This window comes from Cordyceps fumosorosea (genome assembly GCF_001636725.1).
Source record: "Cordyceps fumosorosea ARSEF 2679 chromosome Unknown scaffold_35, whole genome shotgun sequence".
NCBI classification, from domain to species: domain Eukaryota; kingdom Fungi; phylum Ascomycota; class Sordariomycetes; order Hypocreales; family Cordycipitaceae; genus Cordyceps; species Cordyceps fumosorosea.
In genome coordinates, this window is record NW_017387335.1 from 25,130 (window position 1) to 47,412 (window position 22,283).

At 56.3% G+C, this 22,283-nt stretch overlaps 7 protein-coding genes across 7 annotated transcripts; 1 reads left to right on the forward strand and 6 right to left on the reverse strand.

The window, feature by feature from the left end:
* Window positions 1–633: 633 nt before the first annotated feature.
* On the reverse strand, window positions 634–1,459 carry ISF_08748 (hypothetical protein; the record flags this gene model as incomplete). Its single annotated transcript, XM_018852351.1, has 2 exons — window positions 634–1,311; window positions 1,415–1,459. 2 exons carry the CDS (start codon window positions 1,457–1,459, stop codon window positions 634–636), a joined length of 723 nt encoding a protein of 240 aa, XP_018700428.1.
* A 3,162-nt stretch (window positions 1,460–4,621) lies between these two features.
* Window positions 4,622–5,908, reverse strand: ISF_08749 (Peptidase M20D/carboxypeptidase Ss1; the record flags this gene model as incomplete). The annotated part of the gene is made up of 1 exon (XM_018852352.1): window positions 4,622–5,908. The coding sequence occupies one exon, from the start codon at window positions 5,906–5,908 to the stop codon at window positions 4,622–4,624; it is 1,287 nt and encodes a 428-aa protein (XP_018700429.1).
* A 681-nt stretch (window positions 5,909–6,589) lies between these two features.
* Window positions 6,590–7,117, reverse strand: ISF_08750 (hypothetical protein; the record flags this gene model as incomplete). Its single annotated transcript, XM_018852353.1, has 1 exon — window positions 6,590–7,117. The coding sequence occupies one exon, from the start codon at window positions 7,115–7,117 to the stop codon at window positions 6,590–6,592; it is 528 nt and encodes a 175-aa protein (XP_018700430.1).
* A 1,328-nt stretch (window positions 7,118–8,445) lies between these two features.
* ISF_08751 (Cullin) lies at window positions 8,446–11,090 on the reverse strand (the record flags this gene model as incomplete). The annotated part of the gene is made up of 3 exons (XM_018852354.1): window positions 8,446–8,503; window positions 8,561–10,458; window positions 10,518–11,090. The coding sequence occupies 3 exons, from the start codon at window positions 11,088–11,090 to the stop codon at window positions 8,446–8,448; spliced, it is 2,529 nt and encodes an 842-aa protein (XP_018700431.1).
* Window positions 11,091–11,956: 866 nt separating this feature from the next.
* ISF_08752 (ADP-ribosylation factor family protein) lies at window positions 11,957–12,678 on the reverse strand (the record flags this gene model as incomplete). Its single annotated transcript, XM_018852355.1, has 2 exons — window positions 11,957–12,546; window positions 12,630–12,678. 2 exons carry the CDS (start codon window positions 12,676–12,678, stop codon window positions 11,957–11,959), a joined length of 639 nt encoding a protein of 212 aa, XP_018700432.1.
* Window positions 12,679–13,812: 1,134 nt separating this feature from the next.
* Window positions 13,813–16,104, forward strand: ISF_08753 (Cation/H+ exchanger, CPA1 family; the record flags this gene model as incomplete). Its single annotated transcript, XM_018852356.1, has 5 exons — window positions 13,813–13,855; window positions 13,946–13,975; window positions 14,070–14,216; window positions 14,273–14,929; window positions 14,981–16,104. The coding sequence occupies 5 exons, from the start codon at window positions 13,813–13,815 to the stop codon at window positions 16,102–16,104; spliced, it is 2,001 nt and encodes a 666-aa protein (XP_018700433.1).
* A 1,047-nt stretch (window positions 16,105–17,151) lies between these two features.
* Window positions 17,152–21,538, reverse strand: ISF_08754 (large tegument protein; the record flags this gene model as incomplete). The annotated part of the gene is made up of 3 exons (XM_018852357.1): window positions 17,152–21,109; window positions 21,268–21,399; window positions 21,477–21,538. 3 exons carry the CDS (start codon window positions 21,536–21,538, stop codon window positions 17,152–17,154), a joined length of 4,152 nt encoding a protein of 1,383 aa, XP_018700434.1.
* Window positions 21,539–22,283: the final 745 nt, after the last annotated feature.

Genomic DNA, 22,283 nt, shown 5'->3' on the forward strand with positions numbered 1-22,283 from the left:
CCGTGCGCAAGTTCGCACAACACTTGTAATTTACAAACACCATGAATATTTCACGACAGTTCGAACTTGAGCTTAAGCAGGAGTACAATTCGTACTAATAGGTGCAATGCAATGATGCTTGCGACGAACGTACGTTTTTTTTTCCCTCCACCAGCTCTCTCGTCAAGCCCGTCGTCGCCAAACATTAGGACGCAGCTCTTCTAGACGAAGATGAGAGCCCCCCTCCTCACAATCAATTCATTCGGCGGCTGCTCCCGCCGTCTACCAAGCATGGCTGCCAAGTCGACCGTGTCTTGAACCGGTTGCTAAGAGGGTTGCGCTGTCGTGTCTAGCGGCCTCTTGTCATCTTGCCACTCACTATTTCAAGTGGGCGTGGCGAAATGCACCATCAGACTCTGTTTATCATTAGAGGTTGAGGATTTGGTGCGCGTCCTGCATGTCTGACCGACTGCATTGCAGGCTACCATCCCTAAGCACCAGGCCGAAGGAGCAAGCTAGTCATGGGAAGAGTTGGGACGAGTGCATCACCAAATAAAAGCTGGTGGGCTCATTCATCGTGAGAAGGCTCTCTTCGCAGCGAAATACGGCGCCGCTCAACCCTGGATTACCATATCCAGGTGTCCTGGGACCGCTTCATCCAGCAGTATCGTGGAGAGCCCGCAAGGTTGTGACACGCCACACGGGCACCTTCCAGGCCACTGCGTGCAGTTGGGTCAAGGCATCAATTGCAGCGTTGACCTGGCCATGCATGCGCGGCAATATATGGTCGAGATCGTCGCGTCGTGCTTCGTCTTCCTCGCGTGGCACAAAGACAAGCTCCTGGAGGTTTGGCAGACATTGGCTGACAATGCGCAGCACGTCGATCGTCAGGCTCGCAGCCGCCGTGGAGCGGTACGCATCGCCGATCCAAAATAAGGCATCGCTGATGGCTATGCGGCGCACGGCGGCCAGCTCAGACGAGTCGCACAGAGCCATGCAGGTGCGAAACTGTGCGTGGGCGGCCATGCAGCCCTGTCGGGGGCCAAAGTAGAGCACATCGCGACTGGGATCAAAGTAAATGTGACCAGGTTGGCCGACAAAGCCGAAGCAGCGACGATAGCTCTTGATAGCCTCGGCACGGGACTCGGTACAGATGTTCAGGTTGGTGGGGTTCGGTATCGTTGTTGTGCAGCCTATGGCGGCGACGAGGCCGACAGACGAGTCGACCACCAGCTCGTCTGCGCCGCAGTGAACCGGCACAATGCGAGTGCCTGGGAGGCTGTGTTTCCAGATGCGAAGGCGCAATTCGGCGGGAAGTTTAGGGAAAAGCGACTGCGATTTGGAGATTGGTTAGCCTCCGCTCCGAGATCACATCGAAACACCATGCTGCTCCTCCTACAATGTGCGCAACTTGAAATATGGGTGTGGGACTTACAAAGGTCGCTGAGCAATCCGATTCCGCTGCGTCTATGGAATGCATGATTGCAGAAGATAGCCACGAAGTGACAGTGATTGAGAGAAGAAAAAGTTTGCTGAAGTCTGGCAGAAGATAAAGGGGGCTTTAAAAGAGGGAATCGTTGGTCCAGGCCGAGAGTCGAAAGTCGGGGTTCTCCGGGCTAAGGTAGACGAGGTACTGTAGGTGCCAGGGTGGTTGTTATAGGATTCGCGAATGGATGCCGTGCGGCGAGTGAGACGAACGGCTCCACGGGCCGGGCTTTCATACAGCAGACGGTAGAAAGTAGACGGCAGTCGGGATCCGTTTGAATGCGTCAAGCATGCACAGGTAGAGGCCCAAACTGCCTGGGCAGAGGGTCGAGGAGGGGGTGCGTTCCCAGCAGGAATAACCAATATGACGGGATCCAGGTCATAGAACTAGTTTGAGGTGGAGAGCCGTCGACGCCAGTCTGAGCTTCACCTTTGGATTCCGTGCCACGAGGTGGTGGTCTGGATTGGCTAAAATGACCCAGTGGTTAGTTGGGCTTGCCCTTGGCACGCACATGCTCATTAACAAACTTTAGGCACGGGTCTAGTACGGAGTTGCGTAGAGTTTTGAAGTCACCAGCTTGTTCTCGAATGCTGAAGAGAGGTCGCTGCGAATGAACAAGACAAGAGCCCAGCTTACTTACATGCGGGCTACTTTCCGACATGCATTAGTTAGCACGTCTGCAACAACTAGTTAGACAGGCAAGGGATGGGGCGGCAGGTGGTGAGGTCGTGGAGTGCATATCATGGGTCATCATCATCGTCCGGGGGTGGGCAAGGTGGCTATCGACACCGTTGCGGGATGGTCATATGTTCCGCGAGGGGTGGTGTGGGAACTGTGAAGTGATTGCGACAAGACTGCCAAAACGAAGCAAACCGTTGACCAGCCCGGCTGTGACGAATTGTGGCGAAGGTGACGAAAGCTAGATAGCAGGGACGTCTTTTTTTGTGACGAGTCTTTTTCTTCTCTCCTCGTGGACAAGAATACTGCGGGCGAGGATGTGAGGGCTACCGACCAGCCGGGGCGATGAAGTGAACGTGGAAAGACAGGCACGCTGAGACGGCAAGATTGAGAGGCGAGCTGCGAGGGAGAGCGAGCCGGGACCCGCGACTTGGTGTCTGGTGTGAGAGCGCTGGATCAAACTATCCCCGCCGCCACCTAGATTGTAAAAAGCCACCTGGTCGTCTCGCCCGTTATAATAATAATAACAAGCGCTTTCGTTTCACGCTGGCATCCGGCCGAGTGATGACATGCGCCGGCTGGATACGGGAGCCTCTGGTGGGCACACAGAGGCAAAGGCAAAGAGCGCCGCCTCGCTTGGTCATTAGTGTAGTGCATCCGAGCACCGCGAGCGAAGTGCGCAGGCCAAGCCCAGAGGCCCGCCGCCGCCCTGTGCTCTTATCAGAGTAGTCTGACACGAAAGAAACCAGGTTTATGAGCCGGTGCAAAGAACCGGAAAGCTCGCATTGATACATTGATAGGTGCGTCGCACAATCGTACCCGGATGCCATGTTCGACGCTTTCAGGCGCTTTCGACTCGTCCCATTAATAGAGCCTCTAGCCGCAGACCCTGCGACTCATTTTAGTGCAAAAGGCAGGCACGCGTCCATGCCGGATTTAGCCCCAACCTTGTGCCGTTCATTGCAACCACCTTCTCAGCAAGGTGTTGCATTCTCTCCATGTAGCGCGTGGGTAACTAGGAGGCTCAAAAGCTTGAACAGGCAGACTCGTGCATGTCCAGTCGTTGTAAACCAGGCGACGGAACGAGACGGAACGGCCAGTGGAGGCCCTTGTCATCCGCTGCTTGTCTTGGGTCTCGGGGCGGCCAAGCAGACTAGACCCCAAGGCGGAGGAGGGTCCGGTTCCCGGCGTCAAGGATGCGGTTCGGGTAGTTTGTATGGGGCAGTTCTGCTCAACGGGGGGCGGCGGTTTGCATATTCGTAATGAGGCCGACCCCTGCTCGGGCAAACAAGTCTTTCTTTTTTTTCCTCGGATTATACGGATGCAGAGCCCCTCTTCAACAAGTCGATGGGCATCTTGGATGCCGGTAGATGGTCGATGGGCTGCAGCAAACGCAGGTCCGCAGAGCCTGGCGGGAGGATGTGTGAGACACGGTAACGGCAGCTGTGGTTGATGTGATGGTGGGTATGGTTTCAGTGGGACAGAGGTATTATGAGATGGATGGATGATGGCTGGCTGGATGAATGGTCAAATGGTTTTGACTGTGTGCTGATGTTGAGGTTGCATCGTGGCGTTTGGAGGAAGTGGGTTGGTGGTGGTGACAAGAGGTGACAAGAGGTGACAAGAGGGAAGAGGACAAAGAGGTGCTCTCTGCATCCTGCAGCTTGTCATTGGGCTGTGGCCAGGGCAATCCAGTGCCCTGTAGGTAGTGGGCGGGGTGCCTGTAGATACAGCGGACCTCCAGGCTTACACGGGTAGTATTGACTTGCTCGGAGCCGCTATAGCCACTGTACATCATTGCATAGGTAGCCATGCATGTACGTCGTAATATATTTGTAATTTCATTTTAATTACATGATAACTAGAGATCTCACCCCATTGTTACGTGATTTTCTCCGAGTTATTCTTCGCCCGCCATGACAAGACTCTTTCTTCCTCCGTCCTGACAGCCTGCCCCCCCTTCCCTGCCCTGCCGAGCAGTCAATCAAGGTGAGCTCATTTACACCTGCAGCATGCATTGCAGAAAAGCCCCTTTGCTGATAATCCTCACAAAATTATTAGCTCTTTTTGGAAGGAGAAAAGCCGGGGTGCATCAATCAACAGACAGCCCTCCTGAGGTGGCTGCATTGGGCCATTCCTCCGCGGTGGTGGGCTCGACTGGCCTGATGTTGTTGGGAGATGGGCATCATATTGCCGCTTTGCCTACATTTACTGGGGGCCGTTGCAAAACTTCCTCATGTCAGTCGCTCGATTAGGAAATTTCTCATGTCAAGATGTCTCACTCTCTGGAACGCGGGCTGGACCTGCTAGAAGCCATGGCGGCGTTGTTGGTCTCGACTCTCGAGGAACTAGAAAGCGTTGCTTTTTGCGTGTCAGGACGTTCGACTCCAGAACCCACTCCTCTCCTTCGCAACAAGCACGATGCTCTGCACTCTGTCTCGGGCCTCGCGCCTCGTCGGCCAGCCTGCCGTGTCTCGCTCAGCTGCTCCCAGACTCGAAGAACGCCACCGAAGCAATCGCCAAGCTTTCGATTCCCACTCGAAGAGACGGCTCAATCTCCACCGCAAACTTTGGGTTGTGGTTCAAGGGCAGATCCTCAAGGGTCCCGTTCCTCGCGGCCTCATCGTACACGTCTCGCGGGGTCACGCCAAACTTCCAGTACACGTACGGGATCGGCTTCTCGCCAGGTGGGCTTGCCAGCAGGGCAAAGTCATCAGCGGTGATGTCGCGTTCCATCTCCACGACCTTTCCCGGGCCGTCCTCGTCATCCTTGTAAAATCCCTGCAGAGCGCTGACGAACCTGGCCGTGGCCGCCGCGTCGTTGTCGATGGGCGGGCAGTGGGCAGAAGTGGTGATGCGCGGCGCCTTGGGCGAGCCTGCGGCCTGGCACTCAGCCTGAATGATGCGGTGGACTGTCTCGACCGCAGTGTCCTGCACGGCTTGGTCCAGCGAGCGAACGTCAATCGTAAAATCGGCAAAGTCGGGAATGATGCTGGCGTCTGTCCCGGCGTGCAAGTAACCGCAGGTGACGACGCACGGCGCCGCAGACCCGACCTCTGCCGTGACGTCCGTCTGCAGGCGCGACACGATGCGGCTTGCTATCAAGATGGGGTCGATGCCCAGCTGCGGGGACGACGAGTGCGTTCCCCTGCCGTGCACGCGGACGGCCAGGGAGTCGAGGATGCCCTGCACGCGACCCGGCCGAGCCCCCACGGTTCCGGCCCTCTTCGGTAGCGCGTGCTGGGCGAGCGCCACGTCCGGCATCGGAATCTTGTCGAACAGGCCGTCGTCGACCATGGCCCGCGCGCCGAGCAGCCGCTCCTCGTTGGGCTGGAAGACGCACACCAGCGTGCCGGACCAGGCGTCGCGCACCCGCCGCAGCAGGTCCGCGGCGCCCAGGAGGCAGGCCATGTGCAGGTCGTGTCCGCAGCCGTGCATGACCGGCTTGGTCGTGCCGTCGGCGTCGACCTGCGCTGCGGTGCTGGCGTACGGGAGGCCGGTGTCCTCAGCGAGCGGGATGGCGTCCAGCTCGGCGCGCAGCAGCACCGTCGCGCCGGGACCGTTGCGGAGGACGCCGACGACCCCGTGGCCGCCCACGTTTCGCTGCACCTGGTGCCCGAGGGACTCGAGGTGGCGGGCGGCGGCGGCGGCGGTGCGCGATTCCTGGCAAGGGAGCTCAGGGTGCTGATGCAGGTCTTTGTACATCAAGGTATATTCGTCCAGTGAGGGGAAGGAATCCAGGAAGATGGATCGCCACTTGTCCATGGAGGGGGGACTGGAGTGTGCGTCTGGCAGAGGTATCTTGAGGTGCAGATCCTCAATAATGGTTAGCAGTATACAAGTATATCTGACTAAACAATACAGTCAACTAGATGAAAATGATTCGACAAATCGTTAGGCCAGAGTGCAGAGCTATGTACTGATGTCCGCTGCTGGCACAAACCAGGACGGATAAGGCTCGGACTCCCCTCTCCATGCATGAGGTCTGCAGCAACCACTCCGCCACAGACTCATATCTACTCCTCCCATATAAGTCGCCACAAGGAATGATGGTCATAAAACATCCACCTATGTGGAATCTTTCCCTACAGCTTATCTGTCGCCGCGGCGCGATTCCCGTCTTCCGTGGCAGTACCGGCGCGTCTCCCGTGGTGTACTCATCGGACCGGTCAGGGCGGCCCCGCCGGCATCTCCAATCCGATCGGCAAGGGTAGTCGCTCTATAATTATATTCATAACTTTACATTCACCGACACTCTTTTCGCGGCATCGGTAGCAGGAGGCGCGGGCCAAGTTTCCCATGGTAAAATACATTTCGTAAATGCCCTACCCTAGACTCGGGCAAGATTCAATGCTGAAGAGAATGAACAGCAATATAAGAATACTAGGATCCTCGACACAACAAGCCGAATCTCCACCTCGCACTCAAGAGAACACAACACCCTAACTAGTGCCCCCTTCCAACTCCATCGTCGACGGGCACCGCCCTAACAAACGGCCATCGCAACGGGTGGTCGATCAACCCAGACCTTTCGGGCACCACCAGCGGCTGCCGATTCATCTCCCCGAACGCGATCGGCGCGACCACTAGCCCCTCGCCCACCCTCTTCCCGAATATGTTGACGATGCCCTTGAGCAGGCCCCCGGCGGTGTCTATAAGGCTGTTCGCGATGCCGCCCCCACCGGAGCCCTTCTTGTCCCCCTCGCCCTTGTCGTCCTTGGATGGCTTCGCGGTCGGCGTGGGCGTGGGCGTGGGCGTGGAGGCGGTGCTGTTGCCCTTTGGGGTCGGCGTCGCCGTCGCGGTGCTGTTCTTCGGGGCGGGGTCCGTGTCGGACTTGTCGCCGCCGCTGCGGGTGAAAAGATCCAGGAATCGTGGGCCGTTTCGCTGTAGCCGGCGGTCGACCGAGGAGGGAGCGGTGGGATGGGCGAGGGCGGTGGCGGCGAGGAGGGTGATGGTGGCGATGGACAACTTCATCTTGACCGGCAAGAACTGAATCGTAAAATAGCAAGGAAGGAATAAAGGTTGGTTGTATATATATATATCGCGACGAAGAGAAAGTGTACAAGTAGGTTCGTTTTGCTTGGTTTGGGTAAGAAGGACAAGGGAAGCTGCCGGGTCTCTCCCTACTTATAATCGAGCCATGGGGTGGGTGGTCAAGTCGCGATACAAGTGACCCTCAGAGGTGCAGCTATACAACAGTGACGACATTATCGTATGGCGAAGAACCTCATTTTATTTGAATAGATATCAGCAGGGACACACGTGTCACATCGCCGGACAGGGGTCGGCGCGCGCCTCCTCAAACCAACTATAACTTATTCAAGCCAGTGTAAGTCGTTGACAATAGACAATGCGGTAATGACCAAGTGTGAGCGGAATGAAACGAGCGGCTCAAAGTACCAGCTGTGGCCCTTGAGATGATTAAAACCGTTACAGCCATGGACAACACAAATTCGCAGCACAAAGCGCCGATGTAGGCCCCTTTCCCTTCAGTCGAGATACACTGGCGCCTGCAAGACACGAGATGTACATAGTTGGCGATGCATATCAGTATACCATTACGGACAAAAAAAAAGACGGACCGTCATTTGCGATAAGTGGAGGTATTCGGACAAGGGCGGTATTGAAAGTAAAAGATGGTGTTCAGACAATGATATCATTCATGGTAGGGCGTAGGGAACACATTGGCACTGTGCTACAACGGTGATACATGCAAGTTTCGGCTGATGGGTACGGCTAGAGGAAACCGCCTTAAGTATTCATTGACTGAATAACAAAAACCACAAGGGGTAGCCGACACGGTGCTTTATACACGGACCTCCCAGTGCCACGGTCGCTCCCACAGAGAAAGGCCTAGGGTGCGACTCCATCTCCTGGCTTTCGACCGGGTCTCTGCGTCGCCAAACATGTCCCTTTGCGTTTCATACACGGACAAGATAATCAACTTGATTCTATACAACTGTAGCATAATCATTGCTCTGAAAAGAGATGTGACGTAAACTCCGGATGGTCATGTCTGTCGTGGTCCCATGCGCACCAAGTCGATATACCCGCGACAGTGTACCTAAACAACTAGCCTAAACAAAAATAACACCTTGTGGTCGCAATGGGCGCAGCTGGTGAGGAGCTTGGCTGTCGTCGCAGGTCTTTGTCGCTTCTTGTTTTCAACAGCGCATCCATGGAGTCGAAACACTTCTCACGTCTGACAACCAGAACAGCTTTGGTGTCGGCCGGCGTATCTTGAAATCGTACAAAGCAAACCATCATTCTGTGCATGCTGTATGTACTTCGATTGGTCGCTATCACGCCATGTACGTATACGCGTTCCCTTCACGCTCTATGTAGTCCTTTTCAATCAGACTGCAACTCCGTTAGCTTCCTCTTCGGTGCCGCGGATTAACAGACAAGAGTCCTTACCTTTCAATCTCCTTCTTGATGGAAGCCGGCTCCACGCTACCTCTCTTCTTAGTCAGGTTGATCACCTCGGCCACCAGCTCAGCGTGACCCATCGTCTTGCGGCTCTTCATGATCCTCACAATCGCCGCCTGCGTCTCGAATCGTCGATCCTGCGCGATGCGCTCGTTTGTCGCCTTGTTCTCCTCCTTGGTCTCTCTGAGCTGGATCTGGTTGATCTTGACCCGGTACTTGGGGTCCGAAAACGCCGCGTTGAATGTAAACGTGTCCGTCTTCTTGACGTCCCGGCCCTTGGGGTGCTTGGCAAGAACGCGCGTCTTGCCGCACGCCAGCGACTGCAGCGTGCGCTCGAGGTCGCCGCCCGTCAGCCCCGTGCCCGTCGACAGCTGCTCGTACGAGAGGGGCCCGTTGACGCCGTTGAACATGAGCAGTACGACGGCCTGGAACGCAGACACCAAGAGCTCCTTGGAGCCTTTGGGGAAGATGGCCTTGACCGAGCAGTGGGCCAGGGAGTGCTTCCACGTCAACACGCGTCCAGTATGCTTGCCCTTGTAGTGCTTGTCGAACCGCTCAATCTCGGTGGCGACATTGTCAGGCAGGTTCAGCCGCACGTCGGGATACGTCGGCCAGGCAGCTGCTGATAAGACCATGACGTGCAGATCCACGGATGGCTTGCTCTCGGACAAGCTTTGCCGGTGCTGCTTGTACCCCTCCAGTTCTTCCTTGGCGAGCTCCTGGTCCTTGAACATCTGCTCCAGGTTATGGGTGAAATTTGAACCACATTCCCCGCGAAGTTTCGTCAGCATGCTGCGTTCGGCATCCTGGCTGGCGCTGCGTCCCATGAGCAATCTTCTCGCCAGGTCCTTTTTGTAAAACGCCTCGAAGGCGTCTTTCCCTTCAATGAAGCGGAACAATTCGAGCGAGTTGTCCAGCTGCCTATCAAGCTCGGCATCTTCGTCGGCCGTGCTCGCCTGACCTGCTCTCTCTGCAGCAGCTCGGTCTTGGATATCGGACTGTAGGGATGCAGGCAGGGTCTTGATGCCACCGCGCAGAAGCATGTCGATGTGCTTTGCCGTCATCTCGCCAATCTTGGACGTGCCGGTATCCCAACAAGCAGAGACAGTGCGATCATTCATGAAGCCTCCAAATGCCTCACGCATTCCCCATAAGAAATCCTCGTCTTTGCCAAAGGCGTCGCGAATCATCAGATCGAGAGATCGGCGCAGCTCCAGAAGTCGAATGACCATGTCGTCGCCGCGTTCCTTGTCCGAGATGATGCCCGCACCGGTCTTTCGGACATGGTCGGACCAGGGACTCTTCAGCTTCTTTTGTAGACCAGAGAGCTTGAGCAGATCGTAGAGGCCCTTCATAGACTTCATATCCTTGTCGCCCATGAGATTCGCCAAGCTTCCCTCGTTGAGCAGCTTTTCCGAGTAGTCGTGGATCAGTATTCGGTGTGCCAGTTCCATCAAAAGCCGTTCCGTAGTGCTGTCCAGATTATACGCCATGCAGCGATCGGCTTCCCTCGTTAGCAGCTTTTCGCAGGCGGCAATGTACTCCTTCAGGCCGCCGGCGCTCCACGAGCTTCCAAACTCTGCAAAGTATTCCTTCGAAGTCTTGATCATGACCGGCTCGAAATATTTCGTATAAACACCTTGGACGTAGAGCATCATGATGGAATCTCTGAGAAGTTCCGAGTCCATCGCGGCATCGCCACGTCTATCGTAGTCGACCAAGCGGCATATTCCGCCAATGACATCGCTTTCCATTTTGTGGTTTCCATATCGTGCAGAAAAAAGCATTTTTCGGAATTGTGAGATGGCCATGTCGTTGATTGAAGGAAGGTGTTCGCGCAGTAGATATGTCCTGTCGAGATAGCTGAAAGTGGATCGAGTAAGAGTCTATTGTTGCGTCAGTAACTGGCAGTGCTGTTACATCTGGGCTTGGTAATGGTAATTACGGTTTGGCTGTTCCATCTCTTCCACTCGACCTGGATGCTCCTTAGTATGTCAACGTCTGACGCACCGGCGCCCTCTGCTATCCGAGGCAGGACCACCGACTGCAGGTGCTTCTCGACGCGTCTCATCAGCAAACGGTAGACACTCTCCGCGTTGCCCCGGCGGCAAACGTCCTCAACGCCGCGGTACAGCCTCTCCAGCGGCTGGGAAGGCCTGCGTCCCGCAAAGATGGCCTCCAAGCCCTTGTCGAGGTCCTCCTCCATATGTTGATAGTAGGTCTCGGTTCTGTTGTCGCGCACGCGCTGGGGTATCATGTTCTTGATGACGAGCTTCTTGGCGCCGGCGTGCGGCTGGAAGGCCGACGGCGGCTTGGTGAGGTCGACCACGTCGGGCATCTTGCCCCGCGACTTGGCGCTCGCCATGCCGGCGGTGTGGTTGTGGTGGTCGGCGGCGGCGGCGGCGGTGGTGGTGGCGGGGACGAGTTTGGCGCGCTTCGGCGGGGACGAGGACGATGACGAGACCGGGCGCTGACGGCGGCGAGACGGCGAGCTTCGCTGGTCCGCGGCGGATTGCATTTGGGTTTGGCCGTAGCTGGGCGGGACGCGGACCAAACGCGACGGCGCGGCGGTTGTCGAGGAATCTGCAGGAGCACGCACAGAGGGGACGGGTCGGCGGCGATTGGGGATTTAGAAAAGCAGGGAAGCTGGATGGAGGGTGTTGCTTTGATTCGCGACTCCAAATGTCCCCCGTCCCGTCCGATGGTGATGGTGTGGAAAGGTGAAGTCGGTTCGTCTGGTTGTATTCGTTCGATCATGTCATTGGTGCGAGAGCAGCGGCCACCGGCGATAAGGAAGCTGGTACTGTAAATCCGCCACACTACAGGCGCTGGCGCCACACTTGGCGCCTCACAATAATTCTCAGGGAAAGAAGCGGCGACTGAGTAGCAGTTAAGAAGAGAGATGCGTACTCAATTCTCTTAAATAAAATTTGATAATGATCGAGGGATTTGAACGAAGGAAGAGAAGCAATTCAAGTATATAGGAAGGAATCACGACCAAAATTAAGCTACTGTATTTGAGTAACTGATGATTGCATAGGCTCGCCTTTCACCAAGAGAAGCTAGTAAAACATGTATAAAGGAATCACGGCCAAAATTTGGTTGCTGTATTTGACTAACTAATGATTGCATTGGCTGCCTTACCGCCTGGTACCTATGTTCAACTGCCCTAGCATGATCAAAACACAGGGCACACCTCATATACTACCTACGATGCTTTCGCTAGCACCATGCGGCTGACAATGTATGCTGGTATATCCCACGTCTGCCAGAATATTCTACCCGAACCCAAACTCCGATGCCATATGGATAAACGACAAAAAAGACAAATGCAGTCTCGTAGCTCATGAGAAGAGGCCCGACGGCCCGAGACGCCCAGCGTGCTCAGCGCATGACCGGCGGCCTCGACTCCTTGTTCCACTGCACGCGCGTGCGCAGCCAGTCGACCGCCTCGCGAACCCCGTCGCCCGTCAGCGCGCTCATGGCCAGGACGCGGGTGTCGCGGATGCTGTCCGCCTTGTCGCCCTCCATGACCTTTTGGACGAGCCCTTCCTTGATGCGGATGGTCTCGACGCAGTCCTCGCGGTCCTGCTTGTTGGCGAGGACGAGGAGCGGGACGCCCTCGGCGTCGGAGTGCTGCAGGACGTCCTCGAGGACGCGGCGGCACTCGTCGAGGCGGCCGGTGGCGTCGTGCTCGAGCGTGCCGTCGCCGACGTCGGACGAGTCGACGATGAAGACGATGGCGTGGCAGCTGGTGTAGTAGCTCTCCCACAGGCGGCGCAGCGAGTGCTGGCCGCCGACGTCCCACACCTTGAGGTACATGTCGGGCAGCGCCAGCGTGGACACGTTCTGGCCGACGGTCGGGACGGTCTTGAGCTTGGGGGCGGGCGCGTCGGGGTGGTACATGGCCTTGACCTGCTCGTGGAAGGTGGTCTTGCCGGCGTTGTCGAGACCGAGGAGGATGACGGAGTATTCTGCGCGGGGAAGGGGAGCGGTTAGGAAGGTGTTGGTTGGAGGGAGGACGCTGGGGCGGAAGAGGTTGGCTGGATCAAGGTACCTTCTTTGCTGGTCGCGTAGAGATAGAGACCCTTGGCGAGGTGATACATGGCTGCTAGAGGGTAGCGCCCACAGCGCCGGGGTGCTGAGCTTGCGTTGGCCCGGGTATCGCACAGTCGATGTCGGTGTTTGCGGGAATGCAGGAAGCTTGCGTCGAGGTGCGTTGGTTGGTGAGGTTGAGCTGTCGCCTGTCAGAACCGGGCTGTTAGGAACGGGTGGGGCTGTCCAGTAAGTCGGCCGGTAGGAGCTGGAGCTGGGCAGCGCGGCAGAAGAGAAAAACTTTGCATGAGCAAATCAAGCGAATCGAAGGCGATAGATAAAGGTTTGAGCTGATTTTAGATATAATTCAAGTGTTTGTTGTATTGAATGACATCTGTATCCCCTTGCTGGTCTGAATGTAGCGCACTATAACGATAGCGGGCTACAGCGGCGTTGTGCATGACTTGGCGCATGGCTAGCGCCGTTTAGCGCTGTAGGGGCCTGTAATTGAGGAACTAAGCGGCTTGTGTTTGACACTGATGGCCAGGGCGAGGCGTTTACATACAATACGGAATTGTATAAAACGCGGGAAGGTAGAATGGATGGCAAGACTGATGACAAAAGTACTCCAAGAATTTGTTGTTGAGCAGAGCACATTACTGTGAGCAGCGACTATGTATGTACATAGGTACATTGTACATACAGACATACTACATACATACATACATACAGTACCTACCTACATAGGCACCTATGTAACACCTTACAGGTACAGAGGTATCGATGCTGTCTGCCCACCTGGCTGAAGCCGCGCGTAATCAATCAGGTACCAGTCGGCAAGGTACTTTTGGTTCCTCGGTCAGGCAAACCGCAAACCTTGTCCCGGCCACTCACAACCAGCCTTGCGCCAACCGCTCAACGGCCAGCTTGGCTTCTTTTCCTTCCCACATGATTGAATTGACGCCCACCACAACGTTTCCTTCTCTTCCACGCATAGCTTCTTCGTCGCTCTCTACCTGATCGGCTTTGTCTTTTCCGCACGCTGCGCCTTTTACCATTGAAAGCGAGCCCCTCGAACCCTGAACCCAGTCCCCGCCCATGGTCGACCTGAATCCCCGGTGACGCTCCCGCGCGAGCCCCCCTCCTCTTCCCACGATAGCCTACGATAAACCATCCAGAGCCGTGCGGCGGTGATATTTTGACCCATGAGTGTTGCCGAGCTGGCCAGTATTGGCCTGAGCTTGCTACGTATGTCCGCCCATGTCCGCCTACCTCTTGCTTCGCTGCCCGGCGCAAGGCCTCCCTCCACCTCCCAATTGCTGACTTTTCTCCCTTCAGGCCGAGCCGACGAAGATGGCGACACCGGAGGTACGAACAATCCCAAAGCGATCAGCGCATGCGCAAATAATGCATTACTTGCACATGTAAAACTCTCGGAGAAACCTGTGCTGACCTCTCTCAGACGAAGACTCTGCGCAAAAGGAATTCTTTGCAGCATGGGCCATCTTCATTTGCATTTTGCTGCTCATCATCACCTTCTTCGTCAGCTACATACTCCAGATGAAAAAGGTCACGGCCATTCACGAGACAGTTATATCAATCTTTGCTGGTACACACCCCGTCATGTCCTCGTCGCCCCTCAATCCAATGCTAACGCCCGCCCAGGCATGGTTGTCGGTCTCGTCCTCCTCATCACTTCCGGCGACTCGATCCGATCGCCCCTCAACTTCGACTACCAAATCTTCTTCAACCTTCTCTTGCCCCCCATCATCCTCTCCTCCGGCTACGAGCTGCATCAGGCCAACTTCTTCCGAAACATTGGCACCATCCTGACCTTTGCCTTTGCCGGCACCTTCCTGTCCGCCGTCGTCATCGGCCTCATTCTCTGGCTCTACTCGCTCATCCCCGGTTCCATCAACATGACCTTTGTCGACGCCATTTCCGTCGGAGCGACTCTATCCGCCACTGACCCCGTCACCATCCTTGCCATCTTCAATGCCTACAAGGTCGACCCCAAGCTCTACACCATCATCTTTGGCGAGTCCATCCTCAACGACGCCATCGCCATTGTCATCTTCGAGACGGCCCAGCGATACAAGAAAGGCGAGGCTACCAGCCACGGAATACTCAGCTTCTTTGAAGGTACTGGCATCTTCTTGCTGGTTTTCTTTGGCTCTTTGATGATTGGCGTCATTGCTGGTGTCGGCACCGCCTTGCTCCTCAAGTTTACCTACGTCCGCCGCTTCCCCAAGACGGAGAGCTGCGTCATTATCCTGATCGCTTACGGCACATACTTCTTCTCCCATGGCGTTCATCTCTCTGGTCAGTAATCTGACCTGTTCTGTGCGCCCCGCTCTTGCTAACCTGCACCAGGTATCGTGTCGCTTCTGTTCTGCGGCATTACGCTCAAGCACTACGCCTACTTCAACATGTCGCGACGGACCCAGCTCACCACCAAGTACATCTTCCAGGTCATGTCGCAGCTTGTCGAAAACTTCATCTTCATCTATCTCGGCCTCGCGCTCTTCACCGAGAGCGCCCTGCAGTTCCAACCGCCCCTCATCATCGTCACCGTCTGCGCCGTTTGCGCTGCCCGCTGGGTCGCCGTCTTCCCGCTGTCGCGCCTCATCAACGCCGTCATCCGGTATCGCGCGCGTCGCCGGGGGCTCGAGGTCCGCGACGAGCTGCCGTATAACTATCAGGCCATGCTCTTCTGGGCCGGCCTGCGTGGCGCCGTCGGCGTCGCCCTCGCGGCGCTTCTCACCGGCGAGAACGCCCTCGCGCTGCGCGCCACCGTGCTCGTCGTCGTCGTTCTCACCGTCATCATCTTTGGCGGCACCACCGCCCGCATGCTCGAGATCCTCGGCATTCGCACCGGAGTCGTCGAGGAGATTGACAGCGATGACGAGTTTGACATTGAGACGTCCTTTGGCGCCGGCCTCCACAGCAAGCGCTCCGGCTTCGGTAACGGCCGCCGCAACGGGAACGTCGCCCTCTCCAACCTCGAGCGCGAAGGCCGCGGCGGTGGTACGGCTTTTGTATCGGGCCACTCATCACCACACGTGGATGGCGCCGGCGGCCGCACGCGCAGCATCAGTCGCAAAAACTCGAACCGCGGCATGCCCAACCCCGATGACTTTGAGCGCGCCGACCTCCTCGGCCGCGGCGACGAGTCCGACTTTGGCAGCGACATTGACACGTCGGACCTGCCGCCGCCCGCCCGCCGCTCACCCCGCGGCGGCAACATCGGCGGCGGCTCCTCCTCCTCGCTGACGCCGCCCACACCGTCCAGCGCCTTCATGAGCCCCGCGGAACCCGCCGAGCCCCTGACCGCCAGGGGAGCCATCAGGCAGCTGCTGACCACCGAGGACCCGGCCAGCCTCTTCCGCCAGCTCGACGAGGACTTCATCAAGCCGCACCTGCTGCTGCACGACGATGGGGGCAGGCCCCGCCCCGGGCACGGCGGCGCGGGCGCCAACGGTGGGAGCGCAGTGTAACGAATGTATCGTGTTTTTCCTTTGCCCTTTTTTTTTCTTTCTGTTTTTTCTTTCTGTTTTGGGAGCTTGATGTGACGAATACTGGGGACGCAAACGCAACAACCCCGCGAGGTTTTAAAAAGCAACTACCCAGCGGGCTTTGATGGCTGATTGGGGGAGAGAGAGGATGGGGACATGGTATATATGACCTAATCAGACGAATCGCGAAGCTTTTACTTTATATTCTAGCTATGGTTGCTGAATAGGTTTCCTGGTTTATCATCTTGATATAGCAGGCAGTTCTTTCCTTCATTGTTCGCAGCGTTGACAGAATCGATCCCCACATGTTGATTACTGCAATCACAAGCAACAATGAATGGGTCCAAGGTTTGGTTTGGGTATTATTATATTTTTATTGTCGGGTTTCTTCGCTTGTACTTCATCCTAGCCAGTGTCCATCATGCCACGTGAAGTTCTTCTTTTGTCATCTTCCAAAGGGAGGTGAAGGGGGGGGGGACGGTATTTTGCTATGTACAAGAAGCGTCGTGAGAAGAACAAAAACTTAGGGTTACCAACCGCTGCCCTCTCTGTGTCATTGTTGGTGTTGTGTGTCCCCAGAAAGATTAAAAAAAAAAGTCAACCGAGACGCCAAGAACAAGGAAACAAGCCTCTGCTTGTTCCATCCCGCTGCCCTGTATGTGTGTGTGTGTCCGCCGTCGTCCGCCGTCTCAAAAGGACAGCTGCCAGTAAACAGAAAACTAAAAAGTCTAGCCTGCCTTGCCATCCCGATAATAAATGCACTGGAAGCTGAAAAAGAAAACAAACAACACCCCGAAAAAAAGCAACAGTGACGAGAGCCATCCTTAGTCCTACTCTAGACACGAATCCCTCCTCGCGCCAAAGTCGAATCTTGGGCAAGCAAGTCTAGACCGAACAAAGCCGACGCAACAGGGTACTGAAAACGAAGTAGAGTCCGGAACCTTAACTTATCACGCCTGAGAAGTTGGCCCGCCAGTAATAAAAAGTCGTAGCTAAGAGGCACACAAAAACCCTGCAACCGCTGCAAGCTCAGTTGTTGCCCGTCGAAGATGGTGTCGCACTACCACTGGGCTGGCGTTGGTGAACAGCCTGCGGGATAGGGCTTCCGGCCGCGTTGCTTCCAGAGAGCTGTGCTCCCTGAGCATGCGGCGGCTGCTGCTGCTGCTGCTGCTGTTGCTGCTGCTGCTGCACTTGACCCTGCTGACCCTGTTGCCCATTTGGTTGTTGTTGTTGCTGCCTTTGTGCCGCCGCGGCCGCTGCTGCGGCTTGCTGCTGCTGTTGTTGTCTAAGCAAGGCAGCGTACTGGTGAGGGCTCGTGGTCGCGGCAATGCTATTGGCAAGGCCAGGCTGGACCGACACGCCTGCAGCGGCGTTCAGGGCTGACTGCCGCTGCGCCATCATGGCCCTAGTCAGATGTTCCGTGGCAAGCTGTCGCGACTGTTCAGGCGTCAAGCTCGGATTCTTTGCCCGAAATTGGGCTTCCAGCTGACTGAGCTGTAGGGCAATGTTTGGTGGCAGCGCTGGGATCCGAGACATGGTGTTGGCGTGGGCAACGCCGTTCGGCATGTGCATGGTACCGGTACCACCGCCGTTTCTGTTGGCATTGTTGGCATTATAGGCGGCCATCATAGCCTGAGCATTCATGTGCATGCCGTTAGCACCGTTGGTCATTGGCGGAGAAGCCTGTCCGTTCTGCTGGACCGCTGAATTGGGCCTTGGTTGCTGGTGATGAACCTGTTGCTGTTGTTGAATTTGCACGGCGGCCCGCTGCTGATTGGATATTTGCTGCGCCCTCAACATGAGATTCGCATCCGCTTGCTGGTTAGGCATGGGCATCCTCTGTTGCTGGGCTTGAGCCTGGGCTTGAATGTGAGCCTGGGCCTGGGCCTGGGCCTGAGCTTGCAGAGCCGCCTGCAGTTGTGCGCCGGTGATACCCTTCAGCTGAGCAGCCGCAGCCACCATCGCGGGCGACGGCATGCCAGGGGTCACTTGAGACGCGCCGTTGACACCAGCTTGCGTCTGCATTCTTGGACGTTGGCCTGCGGCAGCCGCAGCAGCCGCAGCCGCAACGTGGGGAGGAACTTCCGCGCGTTGCCCACCAACTTGAGTTGCAGCCGCCGCCGCAGCCTGGGCGGCGCCTTGGTTCGGCTGGGTGCCTTGAGCGGCCCCGGCCATTTGCTGGGCTACTTGGGATTGAGCCCGAGCCGCCATCTGCGCCCTGCGAGTGGCCTCTTGGCGAACCGCGAACTGTGCCATCTTGTCTGCAAGAGCTTGGTCATGCTCAAATCGCAACAAACTGTAGTCCCTCGGTGTTTTTAATTGCCGTTGTGGAGGCATGTCGCTAGACTTCTTGACTGGAATCTGCGAAGCCGTTTGCTGTTGCTTCTGTTGCGCAGTCTCTCTCTTCTTGGCGAGTTTCCTCATGCAGTCGATAAGGGTGAGATGCTTCTGGTTCCGTCGTCGCTCGACTCTGACGGGGACTGACGGTCTTCTGCGAAGAGGGGGAGCGTTATTACCGGCGGCACTAGCTTGCTGTGCTGCAATCTGATTCTGCTGAGCAATGACTCGTTGGGCGGCATCGATCCTCGAGTTGTACGCCTTAAAGTACTGTGTCTTTTGCATATCAGATGGCAGACCCTCCAGATTGATCCATCGCTCGAAACATTCCCAGGGAGTGCGTCGCTCTGGCCCCGACACAAAGGCGGACCTGGTAGTAAGCATGCTTGATATTAATGACCAGTTGTAAGAGTATTCGCGCACGAGGCCCTTGAGCTCATCGTCCTCGGCAAGTGTCCATTGAGAAGCACTGCGGCACTCGTAAAATGACTGCATGGGCATGGGATGCTCTGAGGGGGGTCGGAATTGGTGGCCAGCGTGCAATCTATCTCGAATAGGCTTCGATTCGGGGTTAAACAAGGCAACATCGCTCGTCGTGGTCTGATTTCTGTCGACGTTGACTGCTTGCTGGGTAACAAAGGCAGCGTCATCCTCGTTATCCGAGTCTTCATTGTGGTAGTCGAACCGGCTGCGTTTGCGTGGTGGGCCTCGGTTTGTAACCTGCATCTCCCCTTCGACGTACTTACTTAAAGGCAGAGCAGGGCGTCGCCAGTGTGCATCAGGGTCGATTTCGGCGGTTCCGGTGTCGGCACGTGGGACCTTGAGAGGAGCGCCATACATGGGCAGTTCGTCCAACAGCAGGTCGGCAGCTGGGGTGCGTCGAAGACCAAAAACGACGTCGTCCTCCTGAAGTGAAAAGATGGCCGACGGCGCAACAGTTTCCACAAAAACTTCTGATATATCATCGTGTAAAGGTGTGTCGGCGTCACCCGAAGGCTCGAGATCAGGCGTAGGGTGGTTATCTGCCCTGGTCATGCCTTCCCCGACACTCTGAGTATCTTGTGGCGCGGCTTCAGCCACCCTGGGAGGAATGCGCGCGACAACCTGGAGTGCAAGTCGCTCTTCCGCACTGGATTCTATCCATTCGAGACAGGCGTATGCTAGATTGCGAGCGACTGTCATCTTCCACTTGCGCTCCTCTCTGAAATCTGTTCTCATCCATTTCATCTCTTGAAGCATCACATCCCATTGCGAACTAGGTCGCGTCGGCTCCGGGCAACGCTTGGGCTGTCGCAAAGACCACTTGTCATGCTGCTGCAGATGATACACCCTACGTAGCACCTTGCAGGCCTGATTATCCAGGATTGCGATGTTGGCATCGGAAGTACCGATCGTCTTGTTGGCGTGGAACAAGATTTTTTCGATGGGTTGCATCCAGTTGGTTGCGCCGGTAAAGTTTTGGATGAAGAGCGGAGTATAATAGTCGTCGAAGGGGTGAAGCTGATCCTTTTGACCTGCGCCGACAGCCTTTTCCTCGACGCGCTTGGGCTGCTTGCCAAATAAAACGGTAGACATTTGTCCCTTGTGGCCCTTGCGCGGTTTTGATTTTGCTGCTGGCGACTCTGGAACGGAAGCGGATGGGGTAAGCTGGTCGTCCATGTCTTTCGGTGTGCCGCGGTCGATGGCTGAACGAGGGGTAGCGCCGACGATTTCGTTTACAGACTTGAGTCTCATAGCGCCCGATGACACTCTCGTGACGGCGCGCTCGACTGGTACACTCTCGCTGGTCGGCTGAGGTGTAAGCAGGGGTGGCGCTGGCCTAACGATGATTGAATCCTTTGCCGTCTCGGGGACGTCGATATCCATCTTGTCCGCTTCATCTTGGCTGTCAGGAACCTCGGTGGCAGGAGGTTCGGAGGTACTAGTCTGCGGCTTCGAGGCGGGTGAGGTTGCTGAGGGCGCTTCATCTTCTGAGCCAGAGGCGGCAGCAGATCGAATAGACTCTTGTAGCAACTGGTCTTCGTCGGACGTTTGCGGTTTTTGAACAGCGACGTTTGGTTTCGTCTCCAGTTTGGGCGCGACTTGCACGGGTTGTTGTACGGCTTCGGGCGACCGAGGACCTTCGTGATCAGGGCTGGTGTTGGCGGAAATGTCATGAGCCGCAGTCGTTGTCGCGCTGGCTGCTGTCGATCCGGGTGAGGACATGGCATCAGCAACCTTTGCCGCATCATGGGGCAGCTTGATGCTCAACGAACCATCAGTCGTCGGAGTAACCGCAGTGACGCCATTCGGAACGGGTATTGGTGTTGAAGACGGCGATCCTTTGGTGCCTGGGGGGAACGAAACCTGGCCTGGCCGTCTCGAAGCATCATTGGGATGATGCGTCGGGTGCTGCGAGCGCGCGGGGAGCGCTATGGGAGATGGCTGTGTCGCATGGGATGGTGCTGGTATATTTTGGCTGTTGGCCGGGCTTTGCACACCCGGTGTTGATCGCGCCGAGGGTGTCGAGCGGGAGGTTGCCGGCGTCGTTGCCGCTGGAGAGTTGACCGGGGAGCTGCCGGCGGCGAGCAGAGCAGAGATGGATCGTTTCAAGGCTTCGACAGATTGCTGAGGTCGTGGTGGGATGCTCGCTTCCTCGAAGACTTTCTCGCTGTAGCTGGGTTAGCACTACGGGGAATGGTTGCAGTGGGCGCTTTAGTGGGTGTTGCAGTGGAAGGCTTGTCGGCGACTCAACCAAAAAAAATGCTGGTGACCTCAAAGTAATCGGAAAAAAGCCGAAAGAAAACAGGATGCATCGGAAACACGTACTGCAGAATATCATTTTTGTGCAAGAACTGCCACTCAGCCGAGGTGGCGATGGGCGCGTCGGGGAGCGGCTGGGTCTGTGTCGCGACGGCGAAGAGTTCGCGAAGCTTCCTCTTGCGCGAGGTCACAATTGCACTTTGAAGGGTTAGAAAAATGAAAATACCATCATTTTGATCGGAAAAATTAGCGCCACAAGACGAGGGGATACTCACTTGCACTCACTGCGCTTGGATTGAAGCAGCCGCGATAAATCGGCGTGCCCGACCTCAGTCATAGCATCTGCCGTGGCAACATCCGTTTGCGAGCGAAACGGATGCTGCAGAGCGGAAGAGCGCGCCTATGAGAGATGGAAAAAGAAGTCGTCGTCGATGAAAAGCGTGGTTGCGGAGGCCGCGTCGACAAATTAATGCTGGCAGTCGTGTCGTTTCGTGACTCCCAGAATGCTGGCCGGCTGGTAACGGGGGGGGGGCGTACAAAATTTTCCTCCAGGCAGTGGCTACTTTGGATAGAACTGGGCGGCGCGGGTTCGGTTGACAGAGTTTGCTTGGCTTGTTGAGCCTTTCCAGCGCCTCTGGCCGGGGGGGACGGGGAGAGACAATTGGGCAGGAGAGGGAGGGAGGACCGTGCCATTTCTGGTTTCCACACTGTGAAGTAGTACCTGCTGCTAACAAATTCATGTGAGGAGCTTGCACAACATACGCTAGTCTGTACTCCAAGATGGGAAAGGGGCAGCCACCCAAGCAACGTGAAAGGTCTTGCGGTCGCACAGTGTGCCGCGACCTGCGTCTTTCCCCGTTCCTCCCCGCATGCGGGCAATTGCAGTGTACTTGAAGGTAACTGTAGGCATGCTAGCGCCTGTTGGTACAACTAACCTACAACCTGCTACAGGTAAGCCTCTTTCTAGGCCTCTGCGGGTGCCTGCAGTTCTTATTGCATTGTGTTCGTAATTATTATTAGGTCGCATTAGTATGCGCATTAGTTTCTTACTTTCATCTTTCATATTCTGCGTTTTACCAAGT